The sequence below is a fragment of the Eriocheir sinensis genome, chromosome 44 (genome assembly GCF_024679095.1).
Source record: "Eriocheir sinensis breed Jianghai 21 chromosome 44, ASM2467909v1, whole genome shotgun sequence".
NCBI classification, from domain to species: Eukaryota; Metazoa; Arthropoda; class Malacostraca; order Decapoda; family Varunidae; genus Eriocheir; species Eriocheir sinensis.
This window is the reverse complement of record NC_066552.1, coordinates 6524124-6544232: the sequence shown is the minus strand read 5'-3', so window position 1 is coordinate 6544232 and position 20109 is coordinate 6524124. Positions and strand designations below refer to the sequence as shown.

At 38.8% G+C, this 20109-nt stretch overlaps 1 protein-coding gene across 37 annotated transcripts in view; it reads right to left on the bottom strand.

Moving 5' to 3' along the window:
* Positions 1-20109, bottom strand: part of LOC126980361 (muscle calcium channel subunit alpha-1-like) — a 261653-nt gene that overhangs the window by 25883 nt on the left and 215661 nt on the right. For 25 of the 37 annotated variants that reach the window (XM_050830186.1, XM_050830184.1, XM_050830154.1 and 22 more), the window contains 8 exons: positions 18934-19021; positions 18130-18237; positions 11697-11749; positions 10143-10289; positions 9777-9978; positions 9249-9518; positions 6104-6187; positions 3565-3633 (listed from right to left, as the gene is read on the bottom strand). In XM_050830186.1, coding sequence (XP_050686143.1) covers positions 3565-3633; positions 6104-6187; positions 9249-9518; positions 9777-9978; positions 10143-10289; positions 11697-11749; positions 18130-18237; positions 18934-19021 — 1021 coding nt within the window. Of the gene's footprint in view, positions 1-3564; positions 3634-6103; positions 6188-7116; positions 7201-9248; positions 9519-9776; positions 9979-10142; positions 10290-11696; positions 11750-11835; positions 11889-18129; positions 18238-18933; positions 19022-20109 lie in introns of all 37 variants that reach the window. The other 12 variants (XM_050830150.1, XM_050830190.1, XM_050830151.1 and 9 more) reach the window with 5 other exon arrangements.

The following is a 20109-nucleotide window of genomic DNA, read 5'->3' as shown; positions in this document are numbered from 1 at the left end:
GGGATCTAAGCTCAACATACATTGTATATGACAGACATACACACATACATGGCTCCTCCTTCAGGAAAGCCAGACTACCATTCACAGCTGGGCAAGGAAACAAAACCTTCCCCCACGAGGCAGTGCACCACTACTGAGCCACACAATGATGAGGGTGAACACATGAACTACTGACTCTATGTGATGGCTGCTTGTTTACGTGAAAGATGCATCACTTAGGTCTGAGTGGCAGTTTCTGCAACAAAGGACTGAAAAGGAGGACTGACTTCATAAATAGTGAAGTCTTTGTCATGATGATTTGTGCATATGTAAGCACTTGGGTACAGCAACTACATTTTAAGTATTTCAAAGGCAGGTGGAAGCTAAGGTGGAAGAATTACATTACTGCTTTGTGTACGTAGTATATATACTGGCATATGAGTGTGTGGTAGTAGGTGGTGGATGAAAAGAATGAAAATTAAGTTCTCCAGCCTGAAGTATATACAAGTTTTTGAGGACTTAGAAAAAAGAATGCTGTCCCTACTCTGTCAACCTCAGGAGAAAACAGGCTGAAGATGTAATTAGAGATGCCTGGGGTGTTGGTAGGGGAAAGGAGAGATAGAAATATAGTGTAGTGTAATGTTGTAAAGTTGATAAGAGTTCTGTGATGTATCTCTTGGGGGCAATTTACTGAGATAAGATGTGAATTAGAACACACTTTCCTTGCCAATATATAAATTACTACAGAGATATGTACCGTCAGCAATTAAAGGCAGTTAAAGCAAAACAATATTTTTTTATGGATCAGAAGTTTTTTGAGCAAGTGTAGCAAAGTGTATCACATGGTATGGAATGATATGACAAAGAAAGTTTCGCACTAGATAATAGTGATGTGTTTTTTATATATAAAGACAACAGAAAGACTTATAGTTAAACAAAAAAATTACTTAGAAAAAAATGTGTATAACTGCAAAAACTTCAGGGAAAACACTATACAAACACTCTGAATATAATCACCAGGAGAAATATGTGTAACTTCTTTTTAAAATGGAATACTCATCTCTTATTTAGTCTCATCTACCACAAAGAAAATACTGAATGCCCCAAAAAACAAATAGTGGGGGAAAATTCTGTACAGGAAAACACAGGCAGCTTCTATAACACACAGCCACACATACAGAGATATGGCTCTACAGGGGGGTGCCAGTGACCTCACGATGAAGGACAGCAGGAATAACACTGACGCAGGAATCCAGGGTGGCACCATGCTACCGAGTGCCAGGGAGGGCCAGGAGGTATGTTAAAAATGAACACCAGGATAATTTCTTGCTATTCTGTATACACCATGCGATCAACCATCCTTAAGCAAGAGCCCAATCTTGCGTCTTTGCATGCTGAAGACAGTCAGTACAACATGTTCTTTGGCACTAAAGTTTGTGTGAAGAGAGTATAGATGAAATGCAAAAGTCCAAACTTCTCTGGCTGGTATATTATGCTGGTTTCTGAAGCCATGTCAAGGCTCACAAACAAAAAAGAGGTGCAGATATCAGTCCCTTATTTTTGTATATCTTTTTATCTTAGATCATACAAAAATCAAGCTTGAATTATGGAGAAACTATTAAATGTCCAACTGATTCTACATAACTATTTCAAGACACACATGAAGCCAAGTTACCTACTTCACATAAACAGCATACTTCCTTTTCACAGACTGAATGATGTCTTGCAATGAAAAGAGTATATGAAGCATTTCATGATAATAATTTTTTTCTTCAATACGTGCATGATGGGGGAGGCTGTATAACTGTGTGAGTGGGTGAAATGGTGTACAAAGTGGATGAAGTGGCTCAAATGGAGCAGTGTATGTTGAAGGATGGAATGAGGTGTAGCAGTTAAACAAGGCATGTTGGTGGATGGCCTGGCACATGTGGTGGATGTTGACGTAAGAGTGGTTGGTGTGTTGTGAGTGATGGCGTGGTGGCTGGGTTACCGGAGTGGGTGATGTTACACCGTGTGGTGTGTTACACGGCATTACGTGTATTACATCAAGTACCTCTGAGTGACATGAGTGTTATATGTCATCAGTCTTGCTGTAAAAAAAAAAAAAAAAAAAAAAAAAAAAAAAAAAAATTCTATGACCTCGATCCTACCTCCAGAAAACTGATGGAAAACATACGATATTTCTAATTTTACTTAAAGAATGGACATTTAGCATGGCTCACTGAGTTACAGCATCTGTATTTTCATTAACTTCCATAAATTTATAAATTTGCTAGATGAAAAGGTTTTGTTCATATTTCCCTATCATCAAAATATCAATAAACTGTATTGTTCTCTAACTGGTATTAAATTACAAATAATGCAAAAGAAATTTAGAACTGGTAATTAACCGAGGTGAATACTTAAACTATAAATAACAATGCCAAAAAATTGCACTGTCTTTCTCTTCTATTTTCCATCACACATTTGAATTTAGGTTGAGACCATGTAGTTTTGTTTTTGATGACAGCTTTGCCATGAATATGTTAATGAGAGATGTACACAGTGTTTCCTACATTACATCACAATGTGTAGTACTTTATAGACCAACATACCATGCACAGATATTACAGTGTTTACATGTCTGTTCTTTATTGTTTGTTTCGTCAATAAATTTCAATGTAAATGACATGCCTGATGTGTGTGTGTGTGTGTGTGTGTGTGTAGATAGGTAAGCGGGTAGGTAACTGGATGGCAGGCATGTGCATGGGGCATATGTAAGTGTGTGTGCAAGGGCTGTGTGCACCACTACTCTAAAAGACGAGGCTCTACCACAGACACCACCAACAAGCACCAGCTGCCCCGCTGCCACTGGGGGCCCTATCACACACTCCTCAAGCTATTACCCTGGCATGAGGGGGCTTCCCTTACCCTCTGGCACCCATGACACAGGTGACAGATGGGCACTGTACTAGTTACCTTCTCTTAGTTTGGCACACACACACACACACACACACACACACACACACTCACACCACACACACACACACACACACACACACACACACACCACACACACACACACACACACACTCGTGCTCTAACAAGGGAGGGTAACTAGCAAGTGTAGGGATTACCACAACTCGGCCATGTGTTTACTGGCACAATCACAACACTGATATAAGAACAGGGTATGGAAGTTGTAGAGTAACTAGTAGAAAAATTGTTGTTAGAAAAACATTGCTTAAAAAACTGAGTGTTGAGTCATCATGTAAGTTAATGTTTGATATTCAGCATGAAGAATGTTGACAGTGCTAACTATTAGAAAAGTAACATGGACATCACTGAAAAATGAGTATCAGTACTTAATACAGACATAGGATATATGATATGGCAACTTTACTCAAAACTGTAAACTTGAAAGGTGTTCTTTTATTGGTGGCGCTCATTTATGTACAAAATCATTAAAACTCTTCAGAGATTAAATCCTCTTTTGTTCTAAGTGAATGTAACAAAAAGACATCACTACACTTTGGTTGGAGGGAAAGAAATGTAAATGTGTGCTGTGCCTGTACAACCTCCACACCGAGTTTTTTCAGGACAAACCTTTCTGGTCCTGTAGTACTCCTGGCCCATGCTCTCAGCTGCTGCCTGCGCCTGATTGCTCACTAGTTTCTGGTGTGAGGAAGCCTAAAGTCAGCCATACAGACTCCAGGGGACAAAGGGTGCCAGATTTTCCCTAATGATACAACTGCCACAACCACTGTACCAGAACACACCTCCACCACCAACACAGCAGACTGTCATGCTCCACCACCACGGCAGTAACATAAGGTTAATAGACCATAACCACAAGTTAGCAATCCAGCATCAGCATTATTGCCACAACACATGACCTCTCCACCATCACTACCAATTCTATCTCCAACACATTATTAAGTCACATTCTCCACAACTACTTCAGCTTCATAACCACTCTGTATCTGCCACCAATACCACCAAAAGTGCTACATCATTACTGTCACCGTACCTCCATCACCACAAGACATCATCAGTATCACTGCTGTCAGAACTTCCATGACCATCACTTAAAAAAAACAGACAGTGCAGCAAAGGAGTTGCTACACCCGACACCAATGACAACGCTGGGAGCACCACTTCATCACACACACACACATATATATATATATATATATATATATATATATATATATATATATATATATATATATATATATATATATATATATATATATATATATATATATATATATATATATATATATATATATATATATATATATATATATATTAACTTTCCAATGATGAATTTGTAGACATTCTGTTGGTATGTTAACTTCTTTCTTGAGTGAAGAAAAGAGTGAGACCATAGAACCTTAACTGAACCTAATGCTTGAATTAACAGATACTCCCACACAGTACAGTAATATTATGAGGAACATAAAAATTATATATATTTCAACATAAAACCCCTTTACACAACAGATCACTGATTTACTCTTATAACCTTTGACCTAATCCTTTATTAAGTATATGACCTTGGAAGAAAAGTATAAAAGTATTGGCTAAAAACTCTCCTCCTATTATGAAGACAGGTGTACAGAGGCCAAACTCCCAACATGAAGAGTCAGGGAAGAACAATGATGATGACAGAGGGAAACATGGACAGGAACTCATGCCAAAAGTTATCAACCACTGTAGTTCAGTGACTGGCTAAACAATAAGCCTGAACCATGAGTATGCCATTATTGACTATCATACAAGCTACTTTCTCATACAAGAGCTCTATGCCATCCAGGTCTATCATGAACTTAATAGAAGTGGACCAATACACCACTGCACAGAACTTTTCACATGACGTGTCATGGGAGAGTTGTCATGGGGCTATAAAATAATCAAAGATATCCATGAGTGAATTCTGCTTGGTACTTAGCCACTACTAATACGTATGACAAATTCCAACTATTTTCCATGAAGTAAACCAGAACCACACACATCTCGCCACCTCTTGGGACATGGACGAGTTGGATGAGGCCAAAATCCGTAGCATCTAAACTGGTATTACCCTTGGAGAAAATCTGATGCTGACTGATAAGATGTAGGAAGTGTATGTACATCAACCATCACTTTAATGGCAATACGTATCCCTTCACTAAGGAGTGTGACTGAATGCAACCTGTATACATTCAACAAACAAAAAATGGGCATTAGTATTGAATGAAAATGACTTTGAGGCAAAGCAAAAGTTAGCTGACCACACATAACAGCTGTTAAATCAAGCCCATGCACGTATGGATGTTTGTGTAATTTTTTTAGAGCACCGAAAACTGAAAAAGAAGGGCTTGAAGCAAAGTTCCTAATGGTAGATAATGTGACTCTTCCATCCCTCCATTTTACTGTCAAACAACTCTAAAAGCCTTCAAGTGCTGGGGCTTCCAGTCAAGTCTTCCACTAAGTCATTCCTCCCTGGCCACCGTGGCAAAAAGAAGCCTCCCACTTCCACACCCATAAAGCACCAATGAGACACACGGACTTTCCATTCAAAGACAGCATTTTCCAGACTCTTCTGCAAATGTTCTTGAGTTTTAGAATAACACTGCACACAAAATTTCAAAATCAGTGTGCTATAGAAATATAAAAAAAAAGGGATTAAATAATCATGGGAGCTAAGTAGCTAAGACCATATAGCATGGCCAGGGTTACAAGAGACTGCTGCCTCCTTCACCGAGAAGCCACCACGAGCTGGGACTGAACTCATAACTTCTTGGCCACAAGGCAAGCATCAAGCACACTGAGCCACCCGGCCCATGGTAGTATAGAAATACACACCCAGTATGTATTCAAGACCCTCTAGGTTGAATTTGCACCCGAAATACAGCATAGTTTCACCATTGACTCTAACAATAAAATGAAATTGTCAAATTGGCAGATATATGTATTAACAAATAAAATGCTGATATATACTCGCATCATTAGATTCACCTAATTTTCTATTAGTAAAATAAAGGCATTGGAAGTGAAAAATGTCAAATTTTCTCATGTGATTTGTCAACTGATTGGTAAAACAAATGCAATTGGTCATTTCTAAAAGTCAGAGGAAGCAGGTTAATGAAAGAATACTTACATTGACCTCGGAGTAGACGATATCAATAAAGCTGCCGAGTACAATGATGAAATCAAAGACATTCCACGCGTCTCCAAAGTAATACTGCAAACAAGTACAGAGAGTAAAGAGAAAAAACACATTAGGCACCAAACGTTTCTACAGCCAAAAGCTACAGTAGTATAACCTACACCAGTGAGCAGCAACTTCCTTGCTGTTCAGGCAGTGATGAACACTGTAAACTATTGGGAAGACCAGAGTCACAGTAGGAGTTTGGGGGTTTATAATACTTCTTTGTTGATGTGTGGCATTTAGGCAGCTCAGGGTTGAGAGGAGCTGCAAGAGTTTGACAGGACTGTTGCTGTCTGGGGGAGATGGTGGGCAGAGGGTGTGGGGAACAAGCAAGGGTGAGACCAGGTGGCTGCACCTATGATATGGAACTGAACAAGGATTAGACTGCACTGTTTTAGGTCTTCTGGGTCTCAATTTTGAGAGAAAAATCTAAAATAGTTTCATTTCTGATATGGAGATTCAGTGTCCATTTTCCATCTCCTTGAAAACTTCTTGGTGCTATTAAACGTTTTCTTGGAAAATTTACTAGCACTGAAACGTTTTCAAAAAGATGGAAAATGGAAACTAAATTTTCAAATCCAGCACAAGGGCTAACTACATTTTCAGAGCAAGAATACCTCTTTCCTCTTGAAAAATACCCATAACTGGAAGGGATTTCCTAGACATATCTTCAACCAATTAGGAAACTGGAGATCTGTAAAGCCACACACACATCAGCATCTCCCCCATGGTGTGTGCTGCTAGGACCAGTGATCCGGAGACTCAGACAACTGCGTGAGAGGTACCTTCTCCTGTTTTACATCTCCCACTTGTCTCAGGGGCCAGTGGTCCCAACAAACACATGTTTACCTCCTTTTAGTGTGCAACTGGCAACAACAAGTGTTATGTGAGGTGAGTCCTACGGCAGCAACTACCTAGCCTACGGATGCTCCTTGCACTCTCACATACGGCTTCTTACAAACCTCCAACTTAGAGTAGGCAATGTCGAGTATACTGCCCAGCACCACTGAGAAGTCAAAGATATTCCACGGATCTAGAAAGTAAAACTGAAAATGGTGCAGAGGATGAAAATAAACAGGGGGATTTGAGGTGAGGCTGGCTAGATTACAGAAAAATAGAAGTTAATGAATAAAATGAGAAAAAAGTGAGTAAGTGTAGTTGGTTTGCAATACTAAATCTATGGAAAATAAAATAAATACTAATTCATGAGCAGTTTTGCTTTTGCATTTAAACATTTATGTTAACAAATAAATACATCAAATATGCAGAGATAGTATTTGATGTAGATATTCAAACAAAATTCAGACATAATTTATCCTTCCACCTTGCAAAACAATTTTGCTGAGATGTCTGGGAAGGGCGAGGCATTAGTGTGTGCAGAGTGCCATGTACGGCCAACTCAGATGACAACAGAAAGGGTGGTAACATTTTGTCAAAAACGGATATGGCAATGGTCTGCCAACCTATCAGTCCTGGGTGATGGTCGGGCTGGATCCTCAAGCTGGCCTCTGGCTGGCATATTATCCTCAAGCTTATATCTGATGGGCTGCATTTAAGAAGTTAATTTGCCTTCCATGTCATTCAACTGCAATTTAAGACCCAGGGTCCTTTTTAATTTTCAATTTAACTAGCTAATGAAAAGAGGCAGAGCATGGGCTATGCACAAAGTTGAATTGAACTCTCACAAAATTTTCCTTAATGGATAAAACATCATACGAAGAATATTTGAAAAAAATTGGATTATGTATAAAAAAAATTCAAACTACCTATTTGTGAGAACTATGCAAACCGAAACTATTTTTGAAGGTTATTTTCCTCCATTAGCATGTAACTTTAATGCACCCTGTCCTCCTTGATAGTGGGGGATCTAATAATGGCTGCATGTGTGTGTCCACTAAGCAGAGCACACTTATTACCTCACAAAGCTAGAGTTACAAACACTGTGACTGCAAAACCACAAACCAAATTACACCACTCCCACTCGCTGGCAGGCAAACAGTCAACAGTCTAGAAAAGTGCTCCTTTAATTTGTCTCCACCCGGCTCCAGGCTTTAATCCAAGACCCCCACGGCTGTGAGCCAGTGAGCCACCCAGTCAATCACCAGGTCACCCATTTCCCAAAACTGATGTTTAAAATGCAGATATCATGTTTTTTTTTTTGTTTTTTTTTGACTCATGGAAGTAATCAACTAATTGAATATAGCCCTTCAATAGTCAGGAGTCCTACCTTTGTCAACTTCAGCCAATGTGTCTAACCCCCCCCCCCCCCCCACACACACACACACACATACACACACACCAATCTAAAGATTTAAATGATTTTAAAATCAAATTTGAGCAATTAAGACCCAGAGACAGGACCACAAGAGCATGGCTCATATCCTGTGTATCACAAGTTGGTAAATACACACACACACACACACACACACACACACACACACACACACACTCAAGCCCCTATCCATATGCATCCATCCACAGAATATACTCAAAATACACTCTAAAACATACATGTACACATGCTACACTACATTTCAGCTGCCTCTGCACTGGTCACTTGTGTCTTTCCTATGTTGTTCTACCAATGTGTGTTTCTTGTGCTTAAGATTAACATAATGAGGAGTGCCACTGGAGTCCTGCTGGAGGGCCCCATAGGGTGCTCTGTTGTGACACTTGTTTCACAGACACATGTAGCTAAAGGGAGTATAGATATCTGTGTTGGACGTTACACATATTTTATGTATGTGAATTAATTTGCTTAATTTCTGTATGTATATATCTTTATATATGTATGAATTTGTCTTTAAGACCTTTCATATAAAAAATGCTGCAAAGACCGTTCTTGAAAGATATGCTTTGAAAGTTGGATTAAAGAAATCTTTAATATCTGTCTAGAACCTGCAACTTTAATAAAAACATCAAGATAATCTGCAAAAAAATCCATCTGCTTTCACATAAATAGATATCCACCACTGAACTTTTTACTCAAACAAAACATGCAAGAAATTTGATATATGGAGTCTTATGTTAGGCCTAACTACAGGTGATTGCATGACTCTTAGGGCAAAAAAAATGTAAACACGGAGTCCCCCACCTTGAATCTGAAGGCCATGATTTTGAGGACGAATTCAAGGGCAAATACAGCCGTGAAGATAAGGTTGAGTATGTCCAGGGCATGAGTGTATATCTCTGGCTCCCCTCGGAACTTCATGGCTAGCGAGACAGTGTTGAGCATGATGAGTACAAAGATGGCATACTCAAAGGGCTGTGATGTAACAAACCACCAGATCTTGTACTGAAACCTGTTTTTGGGGATGTAGCGCCGCACAGGCTTTGCCTTCAGTGCAAATTCTATGCAGTTCCGCTGAAGAAAAATAATGCAATGAAATTACCTCTCTCCTTCCCTTACTCTAACAAAGTTAATAATAATCTCTTCAATGTTTCCTCATAATCCATACTGCTTAAAACAAGGTGGCATTTATATATTTCTAATTTTGCCATATTTTTCATTTGTGGAAATTGCCAAGCTACTGCTTAATATTCCCACCTTGCTTGTGCCCCTGGTGCAGCATTTCTTCACCCACACTCTACTGAACAACTTGAAGGGATAATTTACACCCACCTGATTCTTATCAAGGCAACAGTTCTTGTACTCCTGTTCACCCTCGTTCTGGAAGGTCACGATAACAAAACCTACGAAGATGTTGACCATGAAGAAGGCAATAATGATGATGTAGATGATGTAGTAAACTGCAACCATGGGTCGGTAGTTATGTACTGGCCCCATGTCCTCTGTGTTGGAGTCTATGGAGACGTACAACAACCTGGGAAAGGACAAATGGGAAAGGATAAGGAAAATGGGTCACAAAAGAAGCTTCAAATCCAACGTAGTATAAAACTATCAAATAAATAAGTGTTACGTTAACAGTAACTGGTTGGAGAAATTATATATTTTAGAAGGGTGTATGGAACATATTTGACAGCTTACCCTGGCCATCCTTCAAAGGTGGACACAGTGAAGAGGGTGAGCATGGCCTTGGCTACATTGTCAAAGTGGAAGGAATTCCTCTCCCATGATCTCTTCTCGACCATGGGCTTCGTTATGTCACCGTCATGGTACACGATGAACTGGCCTCTAGGTGGGGGGCAGACAGCAGTGGTTAGCAGTGTGAGGAGAAACTTAACTGAGTGGAAAAAGGACACTGCAACAAATTTGGAAGTCATATAAAAAGAGGAAAAGAATTCTGTGATAAATGAAATTATTGATTGAAAATGTGAAAAAAAGGTAAAACAGTAAAAAAATATGAAAATTAAAAGAAATGTGTTAGATAAATAGCAGGAACATCACACTGATATTAAAATCCTGGATGAGAGAAGGCATTGCACACACATAGACAAATGAAGAGCACCAAAATCTGGCAAGATGAAAATAAATATATAAGGAATATTGCACACACAAAAATAAAGTCTGCTGCACAGTTGTAGTAAAGAGAGCAATGCAAAATAATAAATTAGTTTAACTTGAAGAGCAAACGTTTGATTGAAAGGGGAATTAGTTACTGGTTTAAATTTTTTTATTTGAAATTGGAGTTTAATCAAAATAGATAAATACTCAAACTGATGTTAATCCTGTTGGGCATTACTGTTCACACCCATAATGTGTGTGTGTGTGTGTGTGTGTGTGTGTTTACCTAATGTAGTCTACCGGGCCCAAGCTAAGCTCTAATAGTCCTGTCTCCATATCTACATTCATCCAGCCTTTACTTCATTTGTTGGACACTGTTCGCCTCCACCACCTCTTCCTGCAAGCTGTTCCATGTGTTAACACTTCAATGTGAAAAACTATACATTTTTAAGTCGCTCAAACAGGTTCCTTTATTAAGTTTCTTCCTATGTCCTCTCAGCCCCTGCATTCTCACAGTTAATTTTTCATGAATGTTTACTGCATAGTGGAAGAGAAAATCACATTTCTCAGGAGCAAACAGTACGTATTAAAACAGGTTAAGATGATATTACTATGGACTGTGCTGAACTCCTTAGCCCAATGAGTATTTGTATTATGCAGTGCCTCCACATTCCCTAAGATGTGTAAACAACTAGTGTAACGATGATTACTTGATCACTAACACTTGCATTCCTTGCTTATTTGCTCTTACTTTCCAGTATTATGTGAAATAGCAGGAACAGTATTTGTGCTGCATATAGCCCTGAGCTTCCTCTAGTGCATAAACAAAAAAGAAATCATAATCACCCCTGAAGTGAAAAAGGAAGTAACTAAGGAGCAAAAAGTACAGCAGCACACACTTGTGATCCAAAATTTGCAATTCACTCATATAATACTGCTGCTTCAAGAACACTCAGTCCCAAGCCAGCTTTGGCACGGCCTAAGGGTGGTGCAGCTCAGAACTAATCTCTTACGGTGAGTGACCAGTAATGCCACGCCCAGGATACATGAAAAGCAGCGGCGACGGCAGCAGCACACAGGGCAGCCGCCACACAGCGGGGCAACACATACTCACGCCGGCTCACCGGCACTACTTACTGACACCCGGTCTCCTCTGATTTGGAACTATCATTGCAACTGAAGAACTTGCCCTAAAAGACACCAAGTAAAATGAATATTAATTATATAAAATGACATAAAAGACCTGAAAGAAAAGTATATAGGTGCAAGGACTTACCTACATTCTGATTCCAGGGTTTTTGAGCGATCATTACAGCGGAAGAATTTTCCCTGGAGTGTTTGGAATGTGAGCAAGAAAATATGTCATTAGTCCACTGATTTACTGACTGGGATGCAAACCCTTTAACAGATGGCAGATTGTAATTCATGAGCTAGAAAAATACTTTATATTTTATAAAATGTAACTACCTGATAAGGAAAAAGTCATTAGTATATATACATTTAAATGCCCCCCAAAAATGTACTGTTACTTCACATTAAGTAATTCCTAATTGTTGAAGAATGCTTTACAAAACACAAAACAACTTAACAGTATGAAAATTTTTACAATTACTACTCAAAGTGAATAACAACTCAAGCCTGTTTACTGTAAGCAAAAACTCCTAATTCAAAGCACATTTTTTACATTACAATTTAATGAAAGAAGTCATCTGGAGACTGACAGGTGAGTTCAATAAACATATACTTGTATTGCACCCTTTTCAACAAATGCAAAAGAAGGAGTACTTGAGGAAGATAAACATACAAAAAGGAAAAAACAAAGACAAACAAACATGGGGTAGATAAGGCATAGAGGGGACGGAGGAGAAGGCTACCTTCATCATGGCCACTCAATTCTTCAATCATTATGTCAAATGAAAGAGATACAAGGATTTATTTTTTCTATGAAACTGATTAAAACTTCTCTATGGTAAGTACCAGTGCCTCAACATAAGGAATGTGAGCAGAGGAATCCGGGCAAGGGTTTGAGGGTGTTCAGGGAATGGGGAGGGGCAGAATGAACACAATGAAGGTCAGAGAAAAAAGTGCACATAAATACTGAAACACGACAGCTTCAACGTGCCAGGGAAGCATAAGGAATGCATGAATTCCTTGTTACAGGATTCTCAACATAATTATTATTATGAAATGCTAACACATACTGATCAGATTTCCAACTATGTGTGTGTGTATATTTACCTAGTTGTATTTACCCAGTTGTAATTTTACAGGGCCTGGGTTTACGCTCGTGTGGTCCCGTCTCCATATCTGTACTTGTCTAGTTTTTCCTTAAGGTTGTGCACACTCTTCGCTGATACTACTTCGTCACTTAATCTATGCCAAACCTCTATGTTTCTTTGCGGGAAGCAATATTTTTTTGTCTCTCAAGCATCTTCCCTTTCTCAATTTTTTACTGTGTCTTTGTGTGTTGCTGGTGTTCCTTACTTCTCTTAGTAGCAACTCCTCATTATCTACTTCTTCCATTTTATTCCACAATTTGTAAATTACAAAAGAAGAGACACCAAGTGTGTGTGTGTGTGTGTGTGTGTGTGTGTGTATTTACCTAGTGGTGATATACAGGAAATGAGTTGTGCTCATGATGGCCCATCTCATCCCAATCTGTCAAATTTAGTTTAAAATCAATTTTAGTTTGGGTGTGGATAATTATAATCTCAATGTCCAGGCATTTCAGTTTAATGTATCCATGTGGAAAACTATATTTCTAAATATCCTTCACGCATCTTCTCTTTTTTCCATTTCTGTCCATGTCCAATAGTTAGTTATTCTTCTGTTCAAGAAGAAAAAAACATTTTGTATACATTCTCTATATTCCCTGTAGTAATACATGGCATTCACTTCTGAATCCAAGTTGGCTTTCAGTCAAAATACCCACCTCTTGCAGCACTTTTATCCCTTTGTCTTTCAATATTCCCTCACACAATTCTGTCACCATGCTAATCCGGGACACTGGTCTATAGATCAGGGCTCCTTATTCCCTCCTGTCTAAATTGGTTTCACATTAGCCCTCTTCTACTCCCATGGCACTTTTCATTCTTTTAGTGAAAATCTATTAGGCTGTGAATCTTTTCTGCCAGTTATTGTCTACATTGTTTTTGAAGTTAGTTCGATATATCATTGTATCTTTATGTCTTCTTTATGTATTGAGTTGATAGTAGTTTATGCACTTCTACTTCTATGTCCTTCAGTGATGAATTTTTAGTCACTCCCGCCCACCCCACAAAATCACTTTCTTCAGCAACGTGAAATTGGAATCTTTTGTTCATTATTTCAGCTTGCTTTACTGTATCTTTGTAGATATTTCCTTCTACTTTCACTTCGCCAACCCCTTCCTTATGTTTCAATTTGCCATTGACATGCCTATAGAACAATTTTGGTTCTTACTTATACTTGTTAATTATCCCTCTTTCAACATAGTAGTTTTCTATTGTGATTTTTTACATATTCATTTTTAATACTTTTGTACTCTTCCCTTGTTTTAATGGTACTTCTTTCTTGACTTAATCCAATCCGCATCCCTTCCCTTTTTAGCTGCCTCCCAACTAATGCTGAACCAATCTTTTTTTCAGTTCTCTGTCCCACCTGTTTTGGCATGTGCTTTTCCACACCAAGATTATAAAGGTACAGAAAGATTTTTCACCCTTCACTCTACTACTAAAAAATATTTCTTAAATTCTGTAAAGTTTGCTTTCACATAACTGTATCTTCCATGACTGTGTTACTCTTCTCTTGGCACTGCACTCCCTTATGTCACTTGGAACATAGTCGGCTGAATGCCAGATAGTACTACAAAAACAAAGATGAGAGCAACCTAATGACCTCGTCCAATTATTATAATTATGAAAATAAAACTAATGTATCTTAGTATAAATTGATTTATGGAGGAAGCTAGCTGTACCACTTGTGATTTCTATGTTTCCTTCCCTTGGCCTACCTCGGCAGTGATCATGACTACTTTGTGCATATTATCAGGCATGGCAACAATCACCCACATGCTTATGGGAGGATAAAAATAGGCTGAGAGTCAGAACTTCTTTACATGGCATCTTTGGTGCTACACATCAACAACTGCATTGTGTGGGTTAATAACAGGTGTAACCACAACACAGCCCCTTTGTGGGAATGGTAAAAGAAAATTGGGAGCATATGCTAAAACTGTGTGTGGTCTCAGTGCTCATCTCTGTCACATTGACCCTTGAACCCTTGGTGGGAAAGAGCCCATTACCCTGAGACAGGGCCAGTGTGAAATCCAAGTTAGCACTGTTACCTACCCCAAGTTTCCCCAAGTACCCATTTAATTAGCCCAAAAGGGAGGATGAACACCTGGGTAGATTGCACACCGACTGCCTGGGCTGAGATTTAAACTCAGCCCAGCAGATTTGTAGCCAAGCACGCTAACCACTTCACCATGGTGGAGGGGATGATGACTCAGAGCAGAATTATGCATATTTTTCAAGTCACGTAAAGAGCATTTCCATTGTTTTTATCTACTTATTCAGCAATGTTGCTTTTACAATCAGACTTTATTTTATTACTCAAATATAAGTTTTGAAATCCAATCATTAATATTTTCTTAGGGTAATATAGATTGATGAACAACTGCACTTTTAAAGAAGCTCTGAAAAAATAGGTGTAAGAAGTTAAGAACAACCATGCTGGAAGATGAGAGCTAACATGCTAGTGCAGAATGAAGGCAACAGGAAGTACACAACATGCATTGAAGCATTACCTGGAAAAGTTGAACTCCAATCACGGCAAACATGAACTGCAGAATAAACGTGACCAGCATAATATTGCCAATAGTCTTAATGGCAACGATCACGCATTTCACTACAGACTGGTCAGGGGCAGGGGAAGGAAAGAGTGAGAGACACTGAGAGGTTAATTTATGTGTGTGTGCATGTGTGTGTGCATGTGTGTGTGTGTGTGTGCATGTGTGTGTGTGTGTGTGTGTGTGTGTGTGTGTGTGTGTGTGTGTGTGTGTGTGTGTGTGTGAAGGAAGCAGGTGCTGTGAGTGTGAGATGATTGAGATGCAACACAGGTGGACACACATGACACAGCACATGAACATGGGGGAATTTAAGGTGATTCACAGAAGCTTGTAAGACAAGCAGACATTGTTAGCAAGGTCAGCCGAAGCTTCAGGTGGTAATGACACTACAGGTAACTCTCGATTTACACGAGTTTGGTTTACGTGTTTTTTAAATAACGCGAGGTCCAAAATCCAAATAAATGTTTAATTTACAAGTTTTTTTTCACTCATACGCGATATTTTATGGAGTGGCCACCAAATGTTTCACGCAACTGGACTCACACAGCGCCGCAGCCACACAGCTGAGCTCAGTTCTTCTCGCGCACCACTTGAACAACAATACAGTACCCATGCTGCCATGCTACTCAACAATAGGGGTGGGAAGGTACCGGTACTAACGGTACCATCTATACTGTATGGTACTGGTACCAGACTGCTGGGTACCGGTACCAATATACTAGCCAGTCGCTCATGCCGTATGGTGTCCCTCATTTCTTCCTCACACGAGTGAGGCTGAGACTGAGTACCTGAGTGGATATCTCGGTGATATTGATATTCTCTCTCTCTCTCTCTCTCTCTCTCTCTCTCTCTCTCTCTCTCTCTCTCTCTCTCTCTCTCTCTCTCTCTCTCTCTCTCTCTCTCTCTCTCTCTCCACTGAATGAAGTGAATATTTATTTTTTGATAGAAACCTACCTCTTGTTTGATTTACATTGTTTTTGATTTACGCGACCTCTTCAAGGACACAATACTCGTGTAAATCGAGAGTTACCTGTATGAGGAAAGTTTGTCGGTACTCTAGGAGAAGATGCATTTTTTAATACCAACTATAATCTGATGAATTATCAGCAATTGAAAATTATCATATCAATGTTATATAGGTATATTGAAAGCACTGCTGCTTTCTTCATACTACAAAGAAATGTAAAAAAATCAAGTAAAAGACTAGTTAGGATAGCAATTTACATTCCCTTCCAGGATGAAGTGGTAATGTTCCATACACAATATTAAGTGATGTTTTATCATGATATAGCATGAAAATATTTATCTAGGAAAAATAATCCATCATTATTATTTAAAAAAAATTATGTATGTATGCTTGATTAAAACAGATCATAGGAATACTGAAAAAGCAGGATTTTCAGCACTGATCTTAAAAGTTTTAGATTTTAACCTTTGTAAAATACAAAATAACATCTGTACACCCACTCTACGGTTATGAAAATAATGAGATTTGTTGAAATCCCTAAATCTGCCTACATAGTTAAGAGTGACATCAAGGTCCTGTGTCATCCTTGAGTTTGATGTGGTAAGAGTGTAACACAGAGCATCAAGCAGAGACACACAGAACACAACAGCAGCAGCAGCAGCAGCAGCAACAACAATAACAGCAACAGTATTATCAGCAGCAGAGAGGATGGTGTGAAAGAGGAGCATAAGCAGACATCACAGATGAGGATCATTACTGGTGGCAATTCAAACACTGGAGAACACATTGGAAAGGTAATGCTCAGCTGCTTTGTTTAGATTAAAAACTATTATATGATTCTTTTTCTAGTGAAATACTACCAACTAAACTTCTGGGTAGAAAAATCCCATTTTCATATTTTACTTGCACAGATGACTTTTAGACATGTAGCACATAACAAAAAGCAAACAAAAAATGCTGACTACTTTGCCTGGGATGCACACTTCTAACAATTCTGCCTATATTATCACTACAAGCACACAAGTTGAAACTTTTCTTTCCCTGTATGCGCTACAGGAATGAATACAGAACGAGTGAGGTGAGAGTGTAAGGTCAAGGGGATGGATGTAGCACGGGGAGGTGATCAGCTGCTCACACCATGCTGTCAGTGTTCACACTCCCATGCAGTTTCTTTTACTTTCTTGCACTGTAAGTGAGGCAATTAATATTTTCTCAGACATGATGAGAACTAGGTATTTAGTACATTCCTAATGTTTGTAGCCTAAGTATTTTTTTTCTTGCATATACCAATGCAATTACATTACTTTTGATGTCTATGTCATCTATCTTACTAAAACATAAATATGTTGAAATCCTTTAAAATATTCCTTTCATTCCTTATGCTTCCCCTATATATGTTGCACTTTGAGGGGCCTCTTTCCAAATCCCTGATACAAGGCTCAGTACACCTTGAGCAATAAATTTTCTTCCTTTAGTGAATGAGTCACAATTTTGCCCAGCACATACAAAGAAATGCAGAGCCCTGGGGCTACACATACTGGTCAGCTGGGCCATGAGGAGGTTTGACAGGGCAGCTCATCCCTTAAAGCTAGGAAAGGAGAAGTAGGGTTTATGTACTCTGATAATGAACTGATTCAAAGTTGACTCTCCAAGAATGAACACAACTCCTCCCTTGGGCTTCTCCTCACTTTCTAGTTGTATGGGACACACTGCTGCCTTCTTCTCTTCCTCTCCCTCTATCTCTTTCTGTCCAGAGGCAAGTGTTTCAGTTTTACCTTGAACAACTGAACTCCAATAACAGCAAACATGAACTCCAGAAGACAGGTGACCAGCATGATGTTTCCGATGGTCTTAATGGCCACTATGACGCACTGAACTACATGCTAAGGTGACCAAGGTGACCCAGAAGGACCCCGCCATCAACAATGTGTGAGAGGAAAGAATTGTGGGAAAAATTAGTGAGGAAGATGTGGTTTGCTGACAAGATCCTGTAAAGTTATAAGACTTTATACAGCTACCATTTATGCAACTGCAGTAACCTGAAGAGACAAACTCTTGATCAACAGTAGAGTAGCAAAACAAGTAACACACTTTTCTAAATACCACAAAGGTGAATATTTACAACAAAAAATAATTCCTATGTTCATTATCATATAAAACATGAATCGCTTTGAAAACTTCATTTGATTGCCCTCCATAGAGTTTACTCAACCACTGAGCCTGCAGTACATAATTTTACTTCCTAAAGTATTAATTCAGATTTTAGTATACCCTCTCACCTCTCAGTCAACCTCTCAATAGCTCTCAACTTTAATTTCAAGCTTCAGTGTTCTGTCCTAGCTCATGCTGTCTCCTATCAGCTCAGAGCTACCTAATGGTTATAACTGCCTGTGTCTGGGTCTTAATTACCCCTGTTAGCTCTTAGCACTTCCTCTTAGCCTCCTCATTTACTCATTAACTATTGGTGTCAAGTGATCAATGCTTCTCTCTTAGCTTGCAATATTTTCCATTGTCATCTGGGTTATTCCTTTTTTAGCGCCACTGCCAAACTATTGTAGCCCAATCATCCCCCAGCTTACCTTGAGACCTTTAGCTCTGTTGATGGCACGCAGCGGCCTGAGGACACGCAGCACACGGAGGATCTTCACCACTGAGATGGCACCGTCTCTGAGGGAGACACTCATGGGTTAGCTTGAGAAGTTAGACAGCTAGCAGGAACACAAAGGATGTGGGGTCATGGAGTATGTCTGTGGTGGCTGAAGGAGGAGTCTATAGTTAGTTCTACATCTGAATATGGCTATGTACTGCACACTACCTTCTGAGGAACCCATGACTCAGGAGTACCTGTCGAGTGAGTTTGGCGATGGCCTTGTGAAGACACCGTGACCTAGTGTACTTGCTTGAAACCAGAGATTACAAATTTCTAACATTTCTGTTCTGTAGGTAAGTTTCTACGTATTTTCTATACATTAACTAAATGGCACATAGTACAGAGAAATGTGTGCAAGACTTTTGTATGAAAAGGAATGGCATCACATAGACAAAATGGATGTAAAAGGTCAAACAAAGGTATGTCGCAGCTATGTGTGCTTAAAAAATAAAAATAAAAAAATAAATAAATAAAAAAAATAATGGTATTGAGAAATTTTGTGCTTTGTAATAAATAGTTACAGATCAATGAATGTCCAAACATAATATAAATAGAACAGGAATAAAATAAAATAAATAAATAAATAAATAGTGTTTCTTGATACATCAGCATAAGTTGGTATTACGTTACAGGCTGAATCACTATAAGTATCAAGTCACCTTACAATCTAAGGAAGCCTGGAGCCCCTTTACTGGTGAATGACTGAGTGTCTGTCATGTCATGGCAGTGTTCTGCAAAGTCTGCCTCGACCTTGAAATGCTCCCATATACTTGTTGACAATGAGGGATTACTCTTGGATGCATTCTCTGTTTAACTAACTCAGGAAGAAAATGATAATCCTCACTTACTAATTATAGAAAATAATTGATAAAAACTAACTTTTTGCAACAAATACAGAAGGAGGCCCCGTCACTTAAGTAAATATCAGAATAAATTTTTTAAAATTGGTGATTATAAAAAAAATTTGATTTCAAATCAAAAAGTATTTACCATCATGTTGATGCATTTTCTACATAAGTGCTCATGCAATTTACTGGACTTTTTTTCAATTGGCAAAATGAAACTGACCTTACTTATCATTTACTGAGATATTTGTTAAGGTTTT